Below are 16,805 nucleotides of genomic sequence, written 5' to 3'. Positions count from 1 at the left end.
GTATATATATAAATATACCTGTAGGATCCTTCACAAGTTGCATATCAGCTTCATTGTGAACATATGTTATTGTGTGTAACCTTCAACACCCCCTTTCCCCTTCTCCTTGCCCCTTATGTACATAAATACGTTGAACCTGCAACAAGACATTGTCTGTCATAACATACATTAAGCAGGGGGAGCACTGCAGAGAAAGAGGGTTTGAAAAAGAAGAAGCATAAAACAGAAACGAAACACTGTATCTGTACACAGATGAGAGAGGGTAAGGAACTCAAGTGCTAGGCTATCTGAAGCTGCAGCTGTTTGCCCCTTCTGAAAGACTTCCTGGACTTCCACTGACTGTGACTGAGGCAAGTTGTAAGTACTTAAAAAGATCTTTTGTATTGTTTTTTTTTTCTTCTTTTTCTTTTTTTACATAAAAACAGAGTACCTGACTTTCTTAGATTCATTTTTGTTTGATACTATGCATATATGTACACATATGCACGTGTAGATATGCATATATGACCTTTTTTTCCTCTCTGGTTTGCTTTTTGTTTTTTGGGATACCACTCTCTCCCCATAGCCAGCACACATGATGCATAGATCCCCCCATCCCTGGCAAAATACTCGGCTGCTGCCTAGGCCCTCTCACACCCAGTCTAGTGCACCCCCTTCTGCAACATCTCTCTGCTGGATCTATGAAATACTCATTGAATGAAAAGAAATCATTACCATAGTTACAACAATAATAGTTATACCAAAACAATACAGTTAAGAGTCAAAAAACACAATGTCCTCCCTTAACCTGTCCTTTCAGAAAGACTAGGAAAGGACAGTAGGAGAGAGGGACAGGGCTGATTGTGACTTCTGGTGTGAGAGAGAGAGACAGAGAAAGAGAGAGCGAGACATAAGAGAGAGAGAGACAAGAGAGAGAGAGAGAGAGAGACAACAGAGCACAGCAAGAGTGTCTCTGTGTTAGTTTGTTGTGGGTTTGCGTCTCGTACGTCTCATACGCACTGTCTCTCGCTCGTATTTTGGTGTGTGTGTGTGTGTGTGTGGCTGTGTGTGTGAGCAAGCGCGGCTGTGTCGACGCGTGTTGAGTGTGACCTCGGCCCAGTTCAGCCCGCGGGCAGGGTGTGAGGGAGTGGGCGCTCGATCTCGTTTGGCGATCAGGGTGGGGGGTTGGGTTTGTCGTCGTTGTTGTTGTTGATGTTGCTGTTGTTGTTGTCAGCGGTGGCAGGGAGCATGACATGGTGTCGGGATAGGGCGGGCCGGGGTCGGTGCCGTGCCGTACGACCCCCTCCTCCCATCCCCTGCTCAAGCGGCCCAGCCCTCGGACAGCCTCACGCGCTTGAGCGAGGGGCTGTGGCGCTCGTCGAGCCCTCCTCCTCCGCCTCCCCCGTTGGCCCCGTTGACGCCCGCCCGCGTCATCCCCAGCGGCGAGTGGAAGTCGTTGCGGTGGTCGTCGCGGTCGCTGCCATCGTGCGAGCTGCCGCAGCTGCTCAGGCTGTCCACCGGCGAGCGGCCCGAGTCCTGGCGCCCCGGCGGGGCCTGAGACGAGCCCTGGTGCTGCTGCTGCTGCTGCTGCTGCTGGTGCTGCTGCTGCCCCTGGTGGTGGTGGTGCTGCTGGTTGGGGTGCTGGAGGGGGAGAGGGGGAGCGTAGCCCCCGGGGGTGATGCTGCCGGCGCGATCTCTAGGAGGAGAAACAGGTTCGGACTTGATGTGCAGGTTCTGAGCACTGGGCAGGGAGAGATTGGTACTCTGACATAAGTGACTGCTAGTGCAATTTCTGTAGAGAGGAGGAGAGGAAACGAAGGTGGAGTGTTATAGCACTGAGGAGAGAAGGAAAAGGCATTTTCCTTCCTCTACAACACATACACAGTTGAATACACACACACATACATACATAGTAGATAGTACAAGTACACCTAAATATTGAGGTAAATTTAAATAAAAATGTTTTAGATAGAAATTTGTTTACAAGACATATATGGACCAATACTTCAATTTCTCCTTGTTAACAGGGGAAGACATTTTCGTTTATTATGTTTCTCAGATTAACTAATATCAAATATCTGTGAAAATAAATATTTTTCAATGAATTAGTATGTGTGTGGTCAAGATGTGTGTGTGTGTGTGTGAGTGTGTGCGCGTACATGATTTGGTGCATGGTTTGATTGTTTCTGACTGTTTAAATCATGTTTCTGCATATATGAGTTTCTCTCGGTGTGTTTGTATGTGTGTGTGAGTGTGTGTGTGTGTGTGTGTGTGTGTGTGTGTGTGTGTGTGAGTGTGTGTGTGTGTGTGTGTGTGTGTGTGTGTGAGTGTGTGTGTGTGTGTGTGTGTGTGTGTGTGTGTGTGTGCGGACTCACCCTAGCTGACTGAGGGCTGAATGCTGCATATTCTGCAGGTGCTGCTGCTGCCAGCCACTCATCGATCCCAGGTGAATACTGTTGGCGCTGTTAAAGCCTGATATAGAGGAGAGGTCTGCACTGCTCAGAGAATATTCTAGAAATTCAAACACAAAAAATAGCAAATCAGTGGTTGCCATAAACTCACCATGTTGTCATATCTACTAATTACTAAATGGCACCATCTGCTGGTCAATTCAAGACTTTACACAAGCAACACATAAAATATCACTAAATGCAATTCTATGGTAACTGGACTGGATAATCAGAAAGATGTGAATATACAGAACAGATTGTAGGAGACACATCTGTTAGTAATATATCTGTATTCAGGGGAAGTAATGACTAATATGAGCTGGGCACACAAGCTTTGTACCATGTTTCTGTGGATAAAGACTGTGCCAGTGGTAAGTTTGCTCAGGTGGTGTGTGTGTGTGTGTGTGTGTGTGTGTGTGTGTGTGTGTGTGTTTATGCACTGATGTGTGTGTGTGTGTGTGTGTGTGTGTGTGTGTGTGTGTGTGTGTGTGTGTGTGTGTGTGTGTGTGTGTGTGTGTGTGTGTGAGTGTGTGTGCGTGTGTGTGTTTGTGTGTGTGTGTGTGCTGATAACATACCAGTGCCATATGAAGTGGAGATGGTCGATGGGTAGCCACCCATCCCTTGCCCGGGTAAGGTGGGTGTCGCTACGGAAACAACGGGGGTGGCCAGCGACTGTGCAGATTGTGAGTTGTTTATTCTCTGGTTCTGTGGAAGGAGGAGAGGAAGAGAATGTGTTTTAGTGCTAAATAAAATCAGCCAAGATTGCTTCTCTCTCTCTCGTTTCTCCCCTCTCTCTCTCTCTGTTTCTCTCTTTCTCTCTCTCGCACACTGACGCTAAGAGAATGAACACAATTCCAGTTTCTGAGGAAATTAATCACTTGACATGCGGTGCCACTGAACTCTGCCAACCCTATCATTTACAATCCCACTGAGGGCTCCTGGTCGCTATAGTAACCCCTACAGTCTCCACGGCAACTGGATCAGCAACGAATGGAGGTTTTCTTCTTCTTATTCTTTCTTTTATTCTGTTTTTTTTTTTTGCTGCCCTGGTCATAAGCAAGCATGATGACAGCATGGTGAAACAGCAATGCTTGCCTGTATTGTAGGATTGCATCTACTCATTTAAAAGGGTAAATGAAGAATTATAAGCTCATAAAGGGGAGTGAATGTGAGAAATTAAGCCAAGATCTCATGCTTGAACAAGCTCTCAGACTTATTGAACTGACTGGAAGAAGTGGCTTTTCAGACCAGCTGTAATGGACTGTTCTCCCACATGAATGCAGTTTGACAAGGAAACTACATGTATACTCTGTATTTCACAAGTGAAATGAAAATACAGGATTGTGTTTTTTTTCAGAAGGTTCTTCAATTATATCTCAATTGACCTGATTGTAAAAAAAATAGCATTCCTTGGGGCACTTGGTGAAATAAACAGGAGGGGGGGAAAAAGGATTTGGGGTGTGATTTCTTACAAGCACCACTAGATGTCACCCTGGACTTTGGTCAGGATTGTGCTTCCGACGCTACACTGCCATGCAGTGGCATTTTTGGACATTGCTTTGTATGTGGTAGGTGAAGCGGCTGCTTGGTTTTCTGAAGACACATCTAAACTGTCTAAGCCAGCATGGCTTAACTAAACAACTGTATGAAACAGGTGGGTGTTACTTTGAATACACAGAACAGCTCCCTTCCCCTTGCAGTCTGAAGATAATGAAAGATCTTGAAAAGCAGCTGGATGATGAAGGATGGCTAATACTGTGGGTCTAAAAGACTAGGTCACCTATTTGAGTGATAGTCCCACTTACCAATAGCAGATCAACATCCTCAGACTGATGGCATTAAAGAGGGGGAGGGCGATAAATTCATAATTAGTCTGATTGGCTGAGACGAGGGGGTGACTAAAAGGATGACTCTGCTTTAACGGTTGGTCTACTGGAGAACACTAACTAAAAAGGGCGATGGAAAAGATCAAGTGTTCTAATATTCTAGAAGGTTCTGGAGTACTAATAGTGCACGGACAAGAGACATAAAGTAAAAGAGGGAATAAGAAAGACAGACTTTAGAGTGAAATTATTAGGACAAAAAGGGTGAGAAAGAGGCAAAGACAAAGGGGATGTTCAAACTGAACGACAAGAAAAAGAGTCACAGAGAGACAACAGAAACAAATAAAAAAAGAAACAAATAAAAAAAGCAACGCAAATATACACTCTGAACGGTGTATATATCTACAGTATGCGTGTGTTTGTGTGTATTTGCATAGGCATACAGTGTATTAAATGTATAAATGTTTGTATGTATGTCTTGTATACATTCATTTATTTACATGGATGTATGGATGCATGTGTGTGCAAATACAATTGAGCATGTATGGTATTCATATGGTCTTTCAGGGTGTGTGTGGGTGTGTTTGCATGTATAAAGACATACGTTCTTTCATATGTGCATGTGTGTGTGTGTGTGTGTGTGTGTGTGTGTGTGTGGGTGCATGTTTGTGTATTTGAGGGGAGCATGGACACTCACGATAGAGGGCATGTTGTTCTTGGCTCCAGGGGGGATGAGCACGCGCAGGTCTTGTTTGCGGTTGTTCATGCCCAGGTTCATGGGTGGAGGAGACTTGGCCTGCATGCCTTTGTTCATCCCGCCGGAGGACACCAGCAGGCCCGGAGAGTTACGGTGGTTACCATATCCATTTCCTATAAGAGGGAGAGAAGAGAGAGAGAGAGAGAGAGAGAGAGAGAGAGAGAGATGGATAGACAGAGAGAGATAGATAGAGAGAGAAAGAGAGAGAGAGAGAGCATTGGTCAGTCATACTAACTTCTGCAAAACACATTACATGCACACTTTCATAGCACACACACACACACACACACACACACACACACACACACACACACACACACACACACACACATATTTCTACAGACGCAGCTATTGCCTTAGGTCTAACCCTTCAACCGAACCGTGCCTGACCACACCCTTCTTCCCCACACCGTTGAGACGGGCTTTCATCGCGACTGTCCCATCAGCAGGGAACACATGCCCAGACCCATAAATCTGACACCAGCGCCGCACTTGGCCCGGCGAAGACACACCGACACGGCAAGCACTGAACCAGACTCCCGGTCAGACAGCAGGCCAGAGCAAACGCTCCACGACAGCCGTCTGAGACTGCGGCTCGGGCCTCGACTGAGGCGATGACATAAAGCGAAAATGAGGCAACTTCTTGGGGTTTCTGAGAAACAGCGCTTTTTTTAACGAGACTGAACGCGCTCACACACACTGCACTGTCACCACAGACACAGCTCCCAGGGTATCTGCAGCAATAACATTTTCTCTCATGTCAGAGAGTGTTTTACCTTTGTAGCAAACCCTAACACCTACACAAAACCTACTGCGAAATAGCTTCAGGTTCATGTCAATGACGCCAATCTTGAGAAAGAGAGAGGCAGAGAATGAGAACGAAGAGAGAGAGAAAGAGAGAGATAGATAGAGAGAGAGAAAGAGAGATAGAGAGAGATACAGAACAAGGACAGGGACTGAGTATGAGGGGACAGACGTGTGTCATTTGTTTCTACTGTGGTTTGTGGCTTAAGGAGCAGGTGTTTGATGAATGTCACCCAAACGAGAAATGAAAGACAAACAGGGTGAAATAGACATATAGAATAGAATACAGACACATTCAAACACACACACACACACACACACACACACACACACACACACACACACACACACACACACACACACACACACACACACACACACACACTTGTACAACAGTAGCAGCACCCTATAGTGTCTGTTCTGTATGTAGCAATCATACTGTGTCCTATATGTTGTGTTCTGTGTATTCCCCTCAGTGCTTTGACAATATGAATATGTATAAACCACAGCAATGAAACATATTTACATTGGGATTCGTAGTGAGGGACAGAGACAGAGGGAATGAAGGAAGGAGAGAAAGAGAGAGAGGAAGAGAGAGATTGTTCAAATGGCAGGCATGTTATATATGAAAAAAAAAATGCTTTTAGCATGCACTTACGGATACGTATCTATGACTCCATGAATCAGACCCCTAAAAATGTGTCTTTGTTGAGTGTTACTCGAGATGGATCTGCACCTCCACTGACACGTTCTCTCCCTACTCCCAGGAAGTCAGACGCACACCATATTTCACAGTTCATCTCAATCCCTCCATTGTGCTGATTGGAAGATTGCCACTGTCACCTCTCCAGCAACTTGGCAGTCGCTCACGATAAAGGGACAAATTAGGGGCTTCCTAACTATTGACAGACAAGGCCGTCATTTGGCCATCAAGCCTAAACACATGTGTGCCTGTGTGTGTGTGTGCCTGTGTGTGTGCTCCTGGCGCTGACAAAGGCAAGCTTCGCTTTTTTTCTTCTTTTGGCTGCGATGTTGACGCCGAGTTCTGCAGTCTCGCGGAGGCTAAGTTTATCGTCTGCCTTTCACTCGAAAAAACCTAGAGGGGTACTTTTCAAACAGCATTATGCTGCGGGAAAAAACACACACACACGTGTGCGCGCGCACACAAACATACACACACACACACACACACACACACACACACACATACTTAAACTTACGCGGAGCCTTTGTTTCTACCACCAATCCCACTGCCGCGCAATTCTTTTTTCTCTGGTTGGGTAAAAGTGCACACACATACACACACACACACACACACACACAGAGTGCCCTATAGCCCTACCCACTTAAAAGAGGGGTAGGAATTACACGTTAGACATACATGAATTTCCTAATCATATACTCAAGGGGGGAAAATGAGTCGCAGATGTCCTCCACAGCAATTTCCCCGGGGTGATCTTTCTTTAATTTGAAGGCAACGTTTTTTCGTTGTTTTGAAATGAAAAGTCTCAAATTGTCCAATTCGAAAAGCGCAAGCAAATGTGCGGATGAGGGTGGGGGGGGGGGGGGGGGGGGGGGGGGGGGGGTGTGATGGGGTGCTGCTGGTTGTTGGTTAAGAGGAGAGAAATGAAGCGTTAAGATGGGGGGAAATCACATGTGTGTGTGTCTGTGTGTGTGAGAGAGAGAGAGAGAGAGAGAAAAAGAGAGAGAGAGAGAGAGAGAGAGAGAGAGAGAGAGACTGTGTGTAATTGATTTGAAGTATCTTCTGCTGCCACTTCATTCTCAGAGCGGATCAGGCCGGCTGGCAGCTGCCTCTCTGCCGGGCTGAGCAGAGCCATTGTTCAGTGGAGTGTGTGTGTGTGTGTGTGTGTGTGTGTGTGCGCACTGTACTGCGTTTGTGTGTATAAGTGTGTGTGTGGCGGATGTGAACGATGCCTCTCTACCCTCTTTTCTCAATCAGAGGCGGATTCGCTTGCACAAGTCTATTGAGGTGGCATATGGGGAGTTAATGGCTCTCCTAAAGAACGAGGAAATGCAAGGAGTTGATATTTCTGCTGATTGCACTCTCAAGCACCATGTTTGTATATGAAGCGATGGTTGTGCAAGGCTGCCTTAGTACACCAAAGAGAGACAGCCAGTGCTCCTTTATGCAAAGACGGATATTTTGGCCAGAGGTGACTGAGTTTAAAACACATACATTAGAAAATGTAATCATTAACTGCCACTGCGATTATGTTCGACTGTAATGCACACAACGAAAACGTTCAGACTCAAGCCAGCTGATCACAACAACAACAACAACAATAGAAACTGTCCTTGGACTACTAAGATACTAACTAAGAGCTAACCCGATCATCATTTCTTCTGTCTGCTGGTGCACTTTTACATTGACACATCTAAGCTCACAAGCACAGGCAGGCAAACTGGAGATATGACCTGTCAGTTGTACCAAAGGTCAGTAGGTTGCGGTCTCCTCTTTGCTTCTCTACTGCACACCATAGCTATACTGTAGCTTATCCCTTTAGCATTTGCATCATTCAAAGAGACACCTACGTGGCTTTTAGCTGAGGCAACACAGTAATGCAACGGACAAGATGGAGAAGTAAACACAAACAGAGTGGAGCAGGGGGAATGAAGGCCATGTCAGCAGGTAGGCCTTTGTGTTTCCTATTGTCAGAGCCTGTCTCATCTCACTGTCTCAGCAGCCCTCTACTCCTACCCCACCCCCTACCCCCAGCCACTCACTCACCCACCCACTCACGTCATGTCACAGTTGAGAGCATCTGCCGACCTTCACAATGGGGAAGTTTCTAAAATGACTTTCGCCAAGATAACAGCCGTCCATCCCCCCACCTCCACCTCCCACTCACCCTACCCCCACCCGCCCACCCCTCATGTTGAGTGCAAAAAAAAACCCTGAAAAGAACAGAAAAAGCTTCCCCTGATGTGTAAGCTTGATAAAGCCTGAAGTTATTTCTGTGGGTAGGGGGCTAGTGGGCAAACTGCTAACGCAACCCCAGGCAGTCCATCTAACCCAGCCCAGGAGCGTGGACCTCTCCCCTTCGCTCACCTCTCCTCCCCTCCCCTCACCTCACCTCTCACCTCCCTCTCGGCTAGATGCTAACGTACCAGTGTGGTTAGACTCACAAACGATACATGCTGTGGTCTGGTATGAGCTAATTGATTTTCTGGCCCCCCATCCCCCATCGAGTTCTGTTTGTCTGGTCTTGGTCTTTATGCTGTTGAGGTTAGGCTGTACACCTGTGGCCTGTGCACCGCATTTGTCCAGTAACTGAACTGAGGCTTCATGTAAGCGCTCGCCTCACCTCAGGTCTCTGACACCAGATCTGCACAGCGCTGGAACAGGTGAAATTAACTCACTTGAGTCTCGAGTGTTGCATACACTGTACATAGCCAGTAAGTTCAGTTGAAGAAAATCCCACGGTTCCTACGCCTCCCTGGGCCCCACGTCTATCTGGGCCCCACTCCTGTCTTGGCCGAATTCTCTTATGTGCTCTCACAGAGACACTACATACTGTGAGGCCACCAGCACAGCACAGCACTTTGGCACAGCACAACCACCTGGGCCAAATTATCTTGGGCTGTCTTATATAGGCACTACACAACATAAACTTAAACAACTTGATGATGAAGAGCATATATTTTGATTTTCCCAGGCACCAGCTGGGTATCATGGGTAATTTAAGTATGGCTCTAAAAGAAGCATACTGCCGGTTGAAAGACTAGGGCAAGGGAAGTCCAGCCATTGCACACACAGTAGTCCAAGGAGATGGACCATGCGTCACACCTGCCACCCTGGTGGGGCGATGTACTAATGGGAGTGCAGGAGCTTCCTGCTGAGGTAGCCATGGTAGAGGTGCTTTCAGCGGGGTAAGCCACATGTTGGAGTCCCCAGGGAAAGCCATGCTGGAGAGGGCTTCTGATAAAGCATGGTTCCTCTTCAAGGGGGGTGAGACATGAGTCTGGGTGTGTGGAGCGCATCAAGGAGCGGGTGACAACCAAAGGGCCTTTGTTGGCAAGGTGCATGCTGCATGTACGAGCACAGAGGAGAGTGCAACAGAACACACAACCTAACACCCTCACCCTCCCACATACACACACTCTCACAGAGAAACACACACACTTTTTTTCTTCTTCTGTCTATTACACACACACACACACACACACACACACACACACACACACACACACAAACACACACACACACACACACAGAGAGAGAGACACACCCCACACATATACACTCGCAAAACACCAAAGCTTATGTGGCGCACCGAGGCAGTGACAGCATGACCTGTTTTCAATATCAAAGAGAGCCATGTGTCACAGATCAATCAGGGCAGCCAGTGGGCGCCGTGGCTGTCTGAGAATGCCGGGACGCCTGACACACAAATAATCATCTGCCAGGAGCGCTTCAATGAGTCACTCGCGCAACACGCTGCCACACACGCACGAGAAACAGCGAGAGTTGAGGGGAGAGCTACCTGAGGCACATTAGCTAGCAGGAAAATAAGCAGCTATAAGCAACTTCTACTTAAGAACTTTCTAGAAAACTCACTAGCACTAGAATTCAGCACTGACATATGTAGGTTGTGATTACTTGGTTTTAGCTCCATTGTTTATCTTTTGTTGCCCTAGATTTGTACTGTTTGCTACGGAAGTTGTTACTATGCGAGTCCTCTTTTAACATGGCTAACTGCAACAGCTAGAAGATGCTATCTGACCATCAATATATTGAGGAAAAGATAACTGTACATGCTTCAAACAGGCAATGGTGCATGAAACAGGAGGCCAACATGATAGCTGAATAAAATAAACAGCTGTAAAATTTCATAATATGCTGGGCGCTACATTGTGATAGCTTTGCTCTGAGCTGTAAACTGTTAGCTATCAATGGCACTTTGTTTACTATAGGCTAAGAGAGGAATTGGACCATAAAACAGTTAAAACTTTACAGAGGCTAGTATTACTTCCCTGCACCCCTGAAACTTCCAGAATCAGAAAGAATAAATGTTGGTGCTGAAACTTCCAGAATCAGAATGAATAAATGTTGGTGCTGAAAGATGCTTTGGAAAGCGTTAACCACTATAAAAGACGTTTTCTCAACCAAACACAGATGTTGAGGCTTTTTGCTCAACTCTTGTGTCAAATAGCTTGAAAGTGTGCGCACACTTACGCAGTCAGTATATCTGTCTGTGAAAGCACCTCCCCTTCTCTGCAACCTCTCTTTCATTTCAACGCCATGAATTGCTAATTCTACAGGAGAGAAGCTGGGCACCATATTTGAAACACAGAAACGCCCTACAGACAGACTCATAAATATTCATGGTGCCCCATTTCCTTGCTCTCTCCTTTGTCCTCTCATTCTTCTTGTCATATTATTCCTTTTCTTCCCCTCCTTCTCTGGCATTTCTTATCATTTTCCTTCTCCGTCAATGTCCATCGCCTCAACTCTTTTTCTTCTTCCTCCTCTCGGTCCTCTGCTTCCGGGACCATTTAAATTGGCACGGGACCTCAACGGAACATCTTTGGAGTTTTCCACGACTGTCCCCCCTCGTCCACGTTCCCTAATCGTCTGGACAGAGCGTTCTCTGTCTGGGGCCTCGCTCTTCGGCACAATGGCCGCATTGGAGGGCTGGCCGGCACAGGGCCCGACAAGCGGCACTTTTGTGGCAGGGGGACAGTCACACTGCGGCCAGACGAGGGAACCTCACCCTGAACCCGGAGTCATGGCCTCGGGGGCCCCGGGGCCAGACGCAGCTGCACAGCTGTGTGCCGGGTTCTCCTTTTGGACGTTTTCCACCCCCATCCGCCCTCCCCGCCAGCGTCCGCCGTCTGCGCTCTCTCTCTCTGGCTGCATGCCCTCCAGATCCTGCCCCCCCTGCTCCCCTGCCCCCCTCCACCCCAGTGAGCTGGTGGGGCAGCAGTGTGGCCACACAATGATCTGATGTGTGCCACGCACACGTGTGTACTCACACGCACACACGCAACACACACACGCATAGCCGAACGCAGACACATACATATCGCAGCTTGAGAATCCATTCTGCTGTATCCTAGGAGATTGTGTGCATGAAGCAGACATTAACACACACACACACACACACACACACACAGATAAATACCCACACGCACACACAAACACACACACGTACACGTACACACACACACACACACACACAGCATATGCATAGGCACACACACACGCCACACACACGCTCACTTTCAAACAGCCTTTCATGGCATGGTGAACCTCTCCAAAAACATGCAATTGTTTCGCTCCAAACATATGATAGCACTTATCCTATAAAAGAGCTTTTAGGAGCGGCACAGCCGGGGCAGAGCTGAGAGCTGTGTCTGTTGTCATTTGCAGTTAAGTTCAAAGCCTGGGAGGTAAGAGGAATAAACAGCCGCTTGGGGTCACACAGAGGCGGCGGCGTGCCATTACACTGCGGGCCTCATTACAACAGCGCCCTGCTATTTATTACTGATCTCATTGCTCTTTAAGGGCCCCATTGCGCTTATGAAACTGGTGTGTGTGTGTGTGTGTGTGTGAATGTGCCCAGCCAGCCATTGTGTGTCAGTGCATATGAGTACATGTATGGATCAGTAGTTCTCTGAGTGTGTGTGTGTGTGTGTGTGTGTGTGTGTGTGTGTGTGTGTGTGTGTGTGTGTGTGTGTGTGTGCCCAGCCAGCCATTGTGTGTCAGTGCATATGAGTACATGTATGGATCAGTAGTTCTCTGAGTCTGTGTGTGTGTGTGTGTGTGTGTGTGTGTGTGTGTGTGTGTGTGTGTGTGTGTGTGTGCATGTGAATGTGCGCAGCCAGCCATTGTGTGTCAGTGCATATCAGTACATGTATGGATCAATAGCTCTGTGTGTGTGTGTTTGTGTGTGTGTGTGTGTGTGTGTGTGTGTGTGTGTGTGTGTGTGTGTGTGTGTGTGTGTGTAGGGGTGTGTATGTGTGTGTGTGTGTGTGTGTGTGTAAGTGTGTGCATATGTCTGCTTCACTCTCCATCTGTCTTTGTTTCCCCAATTAGAGACTAATCAGGTGGCTCGTGGTCTGATTATCCACTTCATCTGCTGTGGACATCATTTCAAGATCCTTTCAAACTTTAATTCATAGCCCTCGCATCTTGGATGAGTTCCTTTAGAGTGAGCTAAAGAACAACTGGGCATCATGGCTGAGGCCATGGAACAAAAGAATGCATGACTCCAGACACAGCCCTACCGAGAGGCACAGTGCAATAAGCGTGGTGAATAAAGTGGGGGGAAAAAAAGTGTGACGTACTGTAGTAGGAGGGCGTGCCATCCTTACCAGCACTGGTGCCCGCGCCAGTGGTGAGGTCAGTGCCCATCAGGCCACCTGAGGAAGGGATAGAAAGAGGGAGAGAGGTGAGGAATTGAGTAATGTATGTTTATGGAGTGGACTTCACAAAAGCAACGATGTGGAGGTTCAATGGACTGAAATGAAACACACACACACACACGCACACACACACACACACACACACACACACACACACACACACACACACACACACACACACACACACACACACAGAGACACACACAGAGACACACATTTATTTTCCTTCCCTACCCTCCCACAAAGCAATAAAAGTCTTATTTGCAATCCCAGCCCACCTCCTCTCTTAATATGGTGCGTGGAGAAATGTGTGTTTGGATTTGTGTGTCTCGGTATGAGTGTTTGAGAGAGTGAAACGTATGTGTGTTTGCGTGTGGGAGGTGTTTGTGTATGTTTGCCTGATACAGGTGTGGGTGTGTGAGTGTGTTTGTGCATGTGTGTTTGTGTCACTAAGGGAAGTATAGGTGTATATTTTAGTGTGGGAGGTGAAAAAGTCTGTGTGAGGGAAATGTGTGTGTGTGTGTGTGTGTGTGTGTTTGTGGGCAAGAGCAGTGTCTCCAAGTGCTACGTGTCTTTGAGGGAAGGGGATGTGTTCTTTATTAAGGACCGCAAATGTGAGCCTATGTGTGGTGAGTGCAGGTGTGTTTGTGTGTGTGTGTGTGTGTGTGTGTGTGACTTCATGTGAGAGAGCCAATTCTGCCCCCCCCCCCCCACCTTCCTTCCTTCTCCATCTAAACGAGTGATCATCGCAGGGCAGAGGGCGAACATGAAGCTTTGGGCGGTGGGGAGGACGCCCGGATGGCTGACGACACCGTCCAAGAAAAATGACACATTTTTATTTTTAATACCGGGGGGAGCGTGTGCGTGTGTGTGTGTGTGTGTGTGTGTGTGTGTGTGTGTGTGTGTGTGTGTGTGTGTGTGGAGGAGCTGCCGCTGCTGCGGTCTCGCCGGTGCACACGCCTGCGCCAACAATCATATTTAGCCTGGGCTCCTGTAACACGAGGCCCGATGACATCAGGCCGGACCCGAGACTTAATGACAGGGCCCGGGGAAGGGCGTGTGGTGTGGGCCCTGGCTGACCAGAGGCACAAAATAAAGCGTCTGACAGTAATAACAAAAGCCCGGCTACGGTTACGGCTAAGGATATGGCTACTGCTCGGCACGGCATAGCTGGGTGCTGGGGCTTATGTCACTCCCCGGACACTCAATGCAATGCTGGAGGGGACAAGAGGGGACAAGCACGGCTTATTTTTCAGTAGGTGATGCTCCCTAGCACAGAGGCAAGTGGGGGGGGGATTCTCTTTCCTGTCCCACTCGGGTTGAGCGATGAAGGGATGGACGGAGGCCGGCGAGGTGGGGCGTGACGGGGCAGGGCCGATGCCAGTGCCAAGACCTGGAGGAGGTGGGCGGGGAGGGTGAGACATTCTATTTTTTGAGGATGACGCCCTCATGTCATGACCTCAAATGATCCGCTGTGTGTGAACGAGAGTGGGCGGCAGTGAGAGACTCTGTCTGTGTGACTGTGTGTGTGTGTGTGTGTGTGTGTGTGTGTGTGTGTGTGTGTGTGTGTGTGTGTGTGTGTGTGTGTGTGAGAGAGAAAGATCAAGTGGGTTCATACTAGCCTCAGGGGTTTTGTGTTTTTAACATGCTGATCTGCTGATCTTTAAACTTGGTTCTGTACGTATGTGTGTACATTACCTGCTCCTCTGCCTGTCCCTCTTTAGTGCATGAATGCCGTAGTGTATTTATCCACGTTACCCACTTCCTGGATATTTGTTTCACCACTAGTAACATATCTACACCACTTTAAGGTATATTATATTGCACATTAATGTGCGTGTATGCATATAGGGTTACACCTGCATCTTCTTCAACATCGAGTCTGTCTGAACCTGTAGGGGACGTGTGTGTGTGTGTGTGTGTGTGTGTGTGTGTTTTAGTGTGTGTGTGTGTGTGTGTGTGAGAGAGAGAGAGAGAGAGAGAGGGTGTGTGTGTGTTTTAGTGTGTCTGTGTGTGTATGTGCGTGTGTGAGAGAGAAAGACAGAGAGAGAGAGAGAGAGAGAGAGAGAGAGAGTGTGTATGTTTTTGTGTGTGTGTGTTTGTGTAAGTGCAAGGTCGTGCCTCCGTTACCTGCACTAGGAGGTCTGTGTGTGACTCCGGGGGACATGTTGTTCCTCTGTAGGCTGTGGTGTGCCAGTGGCAGCAGGTTGTGGTTCCCCAGGGAAGCTCCAGGGTGGCTGTAGAGGAGGCTGTTCTGATTGCTCACGGGGATGGACACCGGCATCTCGTAGTTTGAGGGCGGAACAGCCTGGTGGAAGAGATGCACATCCGTGGTTACAACAGTGAAACCACTGCTTTTTGCAAAATGGGCAAAAAAAAAACTGGTCAAAGTAAAATTACAGAGGTTAGTTGACCTGTGCAACAAAGAAAACAACATAACCCACAAAGAGCATGTGAGAGAGTGATAGAGAGAGAGCAAGAGAGAAGGAGAGAGGGAGAGAAAGAGAGAGGGGGAACAGCAGGGAAAAGAAACAGTGAGAGTCATTGACCCCAGTCTGAGGGAGCACTGGAGAGAGGACTCTGGAGAACAGGAAGGGAAAAGTCCTTCCGCCCTCCCACAGCACATACATTAGTCCTCCCACGCCACTTCTGTATTCCGGGCCTGCGTGAAGACGGGGAGCCCGGCATCAAGCGTCTCCGCTGACCCAGACAACTGACCCCTGAGCCAGCCAGACGCTCGGCTCGAGAACTAGATCATGAACGGAGCAGAGCCCTTCCACCCAGGGCACACTTTCCAAGGCACTGCCTAGCAGTGAGTAACCTTCAGCAAACGAGATTAAGGTTATTTCTCACGGCGCGTCTTTTTGTGTGTGTGTGTGTGTGTGTGTGGGGGGGGGGGGTGTGAGCGCGGGCTTTTGTTTACCCTTGCTGCGCTCCCATTCTTTCTGGCCGCGGACGCCGTGACAACCCAGTTTACAAAGCAAAGCACTGGCGCAGCTCGGGAACATGGCAACCTCGTGTCGCCACCGTGACACTCGCATGCGGGCACAAAGGTGCGCAGCTGTAAGGCGAAGCGAGGAGCCCGCGTCCCCCCCTGTTGCCACGTTCGAATGTAGGCCATCTCCCAAAACTGCTAATAGATCATCACTTGCCTTTTCAGTTTAGCTCAGCCTGCGCCTGTGTTATTATCCCTCATGTCACATGACCTCTCCTGTTGCAGAGGGTGAAGGTGGCTGCTGGCGATGTTGCCAACTCACTGTGCTACGCTAAGATGGAAATAGGAGAGCTGAATAGATAGGTTTAGGTTGGAATATTAGATTGTAGGCAAGACCAACCAAAGACCTTGTTCATTTCTCTTTTTTCCCCCCTCTTTTTCTCCTCTCCTGTTTGCCATGTCACTCTTTTAAAGTGGCTGAACCTTGGTAGCTAGCTGGAAGGTCCTGCAGCATGTCATGTTGAGGGAAAAGAGCCCCTCTAATTGCTGCCATGTGCCCTCTTTTGCGTACTCATCGGCAGGAGCGTCGGCCTCAGCCCTCTGGAAACCAGATAGGGCTCCTTGTTCATCTCAAGCTCCAACTCTTCTTTTCTCCCTCCCCTCCCTCT

The 16,805-nt window shown here is 48.2% G+C and overlaps 1 protein-coding gene across 8 annotated transcripts in view; it reads right to left on the bottom strand.

The window, feature by feature from the left end:
• Window positions 1-383: 383 nt before the first annotated feature.
• The window catches only part of mef2cb (myocyte enhancer factor 2cb), a 73,166-nt gene continuing 56,744 nt past the window's right edge, over window positions 384-16,805 (bottom strand). For 2 of the 8 annotated variants that reach the window (XM_031570643.2, XM_031570642.2), the window contains exons 5-11: window positions 15,333-15,510; window positions 13,125-13,199; window positions 4,950-5,122; window positions 4,235-4,258; window positions 3,005-3,134; window positions 2,355-2,490; window positions 384-1,771 (exon numbers count right to left, since the gene is read on the bottom strand). In XM_031570643.2, coding sequence (XP_031426503.1) covers window positions 1,300-1,771; window positions 2,355-2,490; window positions 3,005-3,134; window positions 4,235-4,258; window positions 4,950-5,122; window positions 13,125-13,199; window positions 15,333-15,510 — 1,188 coding nt within the window. In that variant the 3' untranslated portion in view covers window positions 384-1,299. The remainder of the gene's footprint in view (window positions 1,772-2,354; window positions 2,491-3,004; window positions 3,135-4,234; window positions 4,259-4,949; window positions 5,123-13,124; window positions 13,200-15,332; window positions 15,511-16,805) is intronic. The other 6 variants (XM_031570648.2, XM_031570644.2, XM_031570647.2 and 3 more) reach the window with 3 other exon arrangements.

This window comes from Clupea harengus, chromosome 7 (assembly GCF_900700415.2).
Source record: "Clupea harengus chromosome 7, Ch_v2.0.2, whole genome shotgun sequence".
Classification (NCBI taxonomy): Eukaryota; Metazoa; Chordata; class Actinopteri; order Clupeiformes; family Clupeidae; genus Clupea; species Clupea harengus.
The sequence above is the reverse complement of the archived record's forward strand: the minus strand, read 5'-3'. Positions and strand labels throughout refer to the sequence as shown.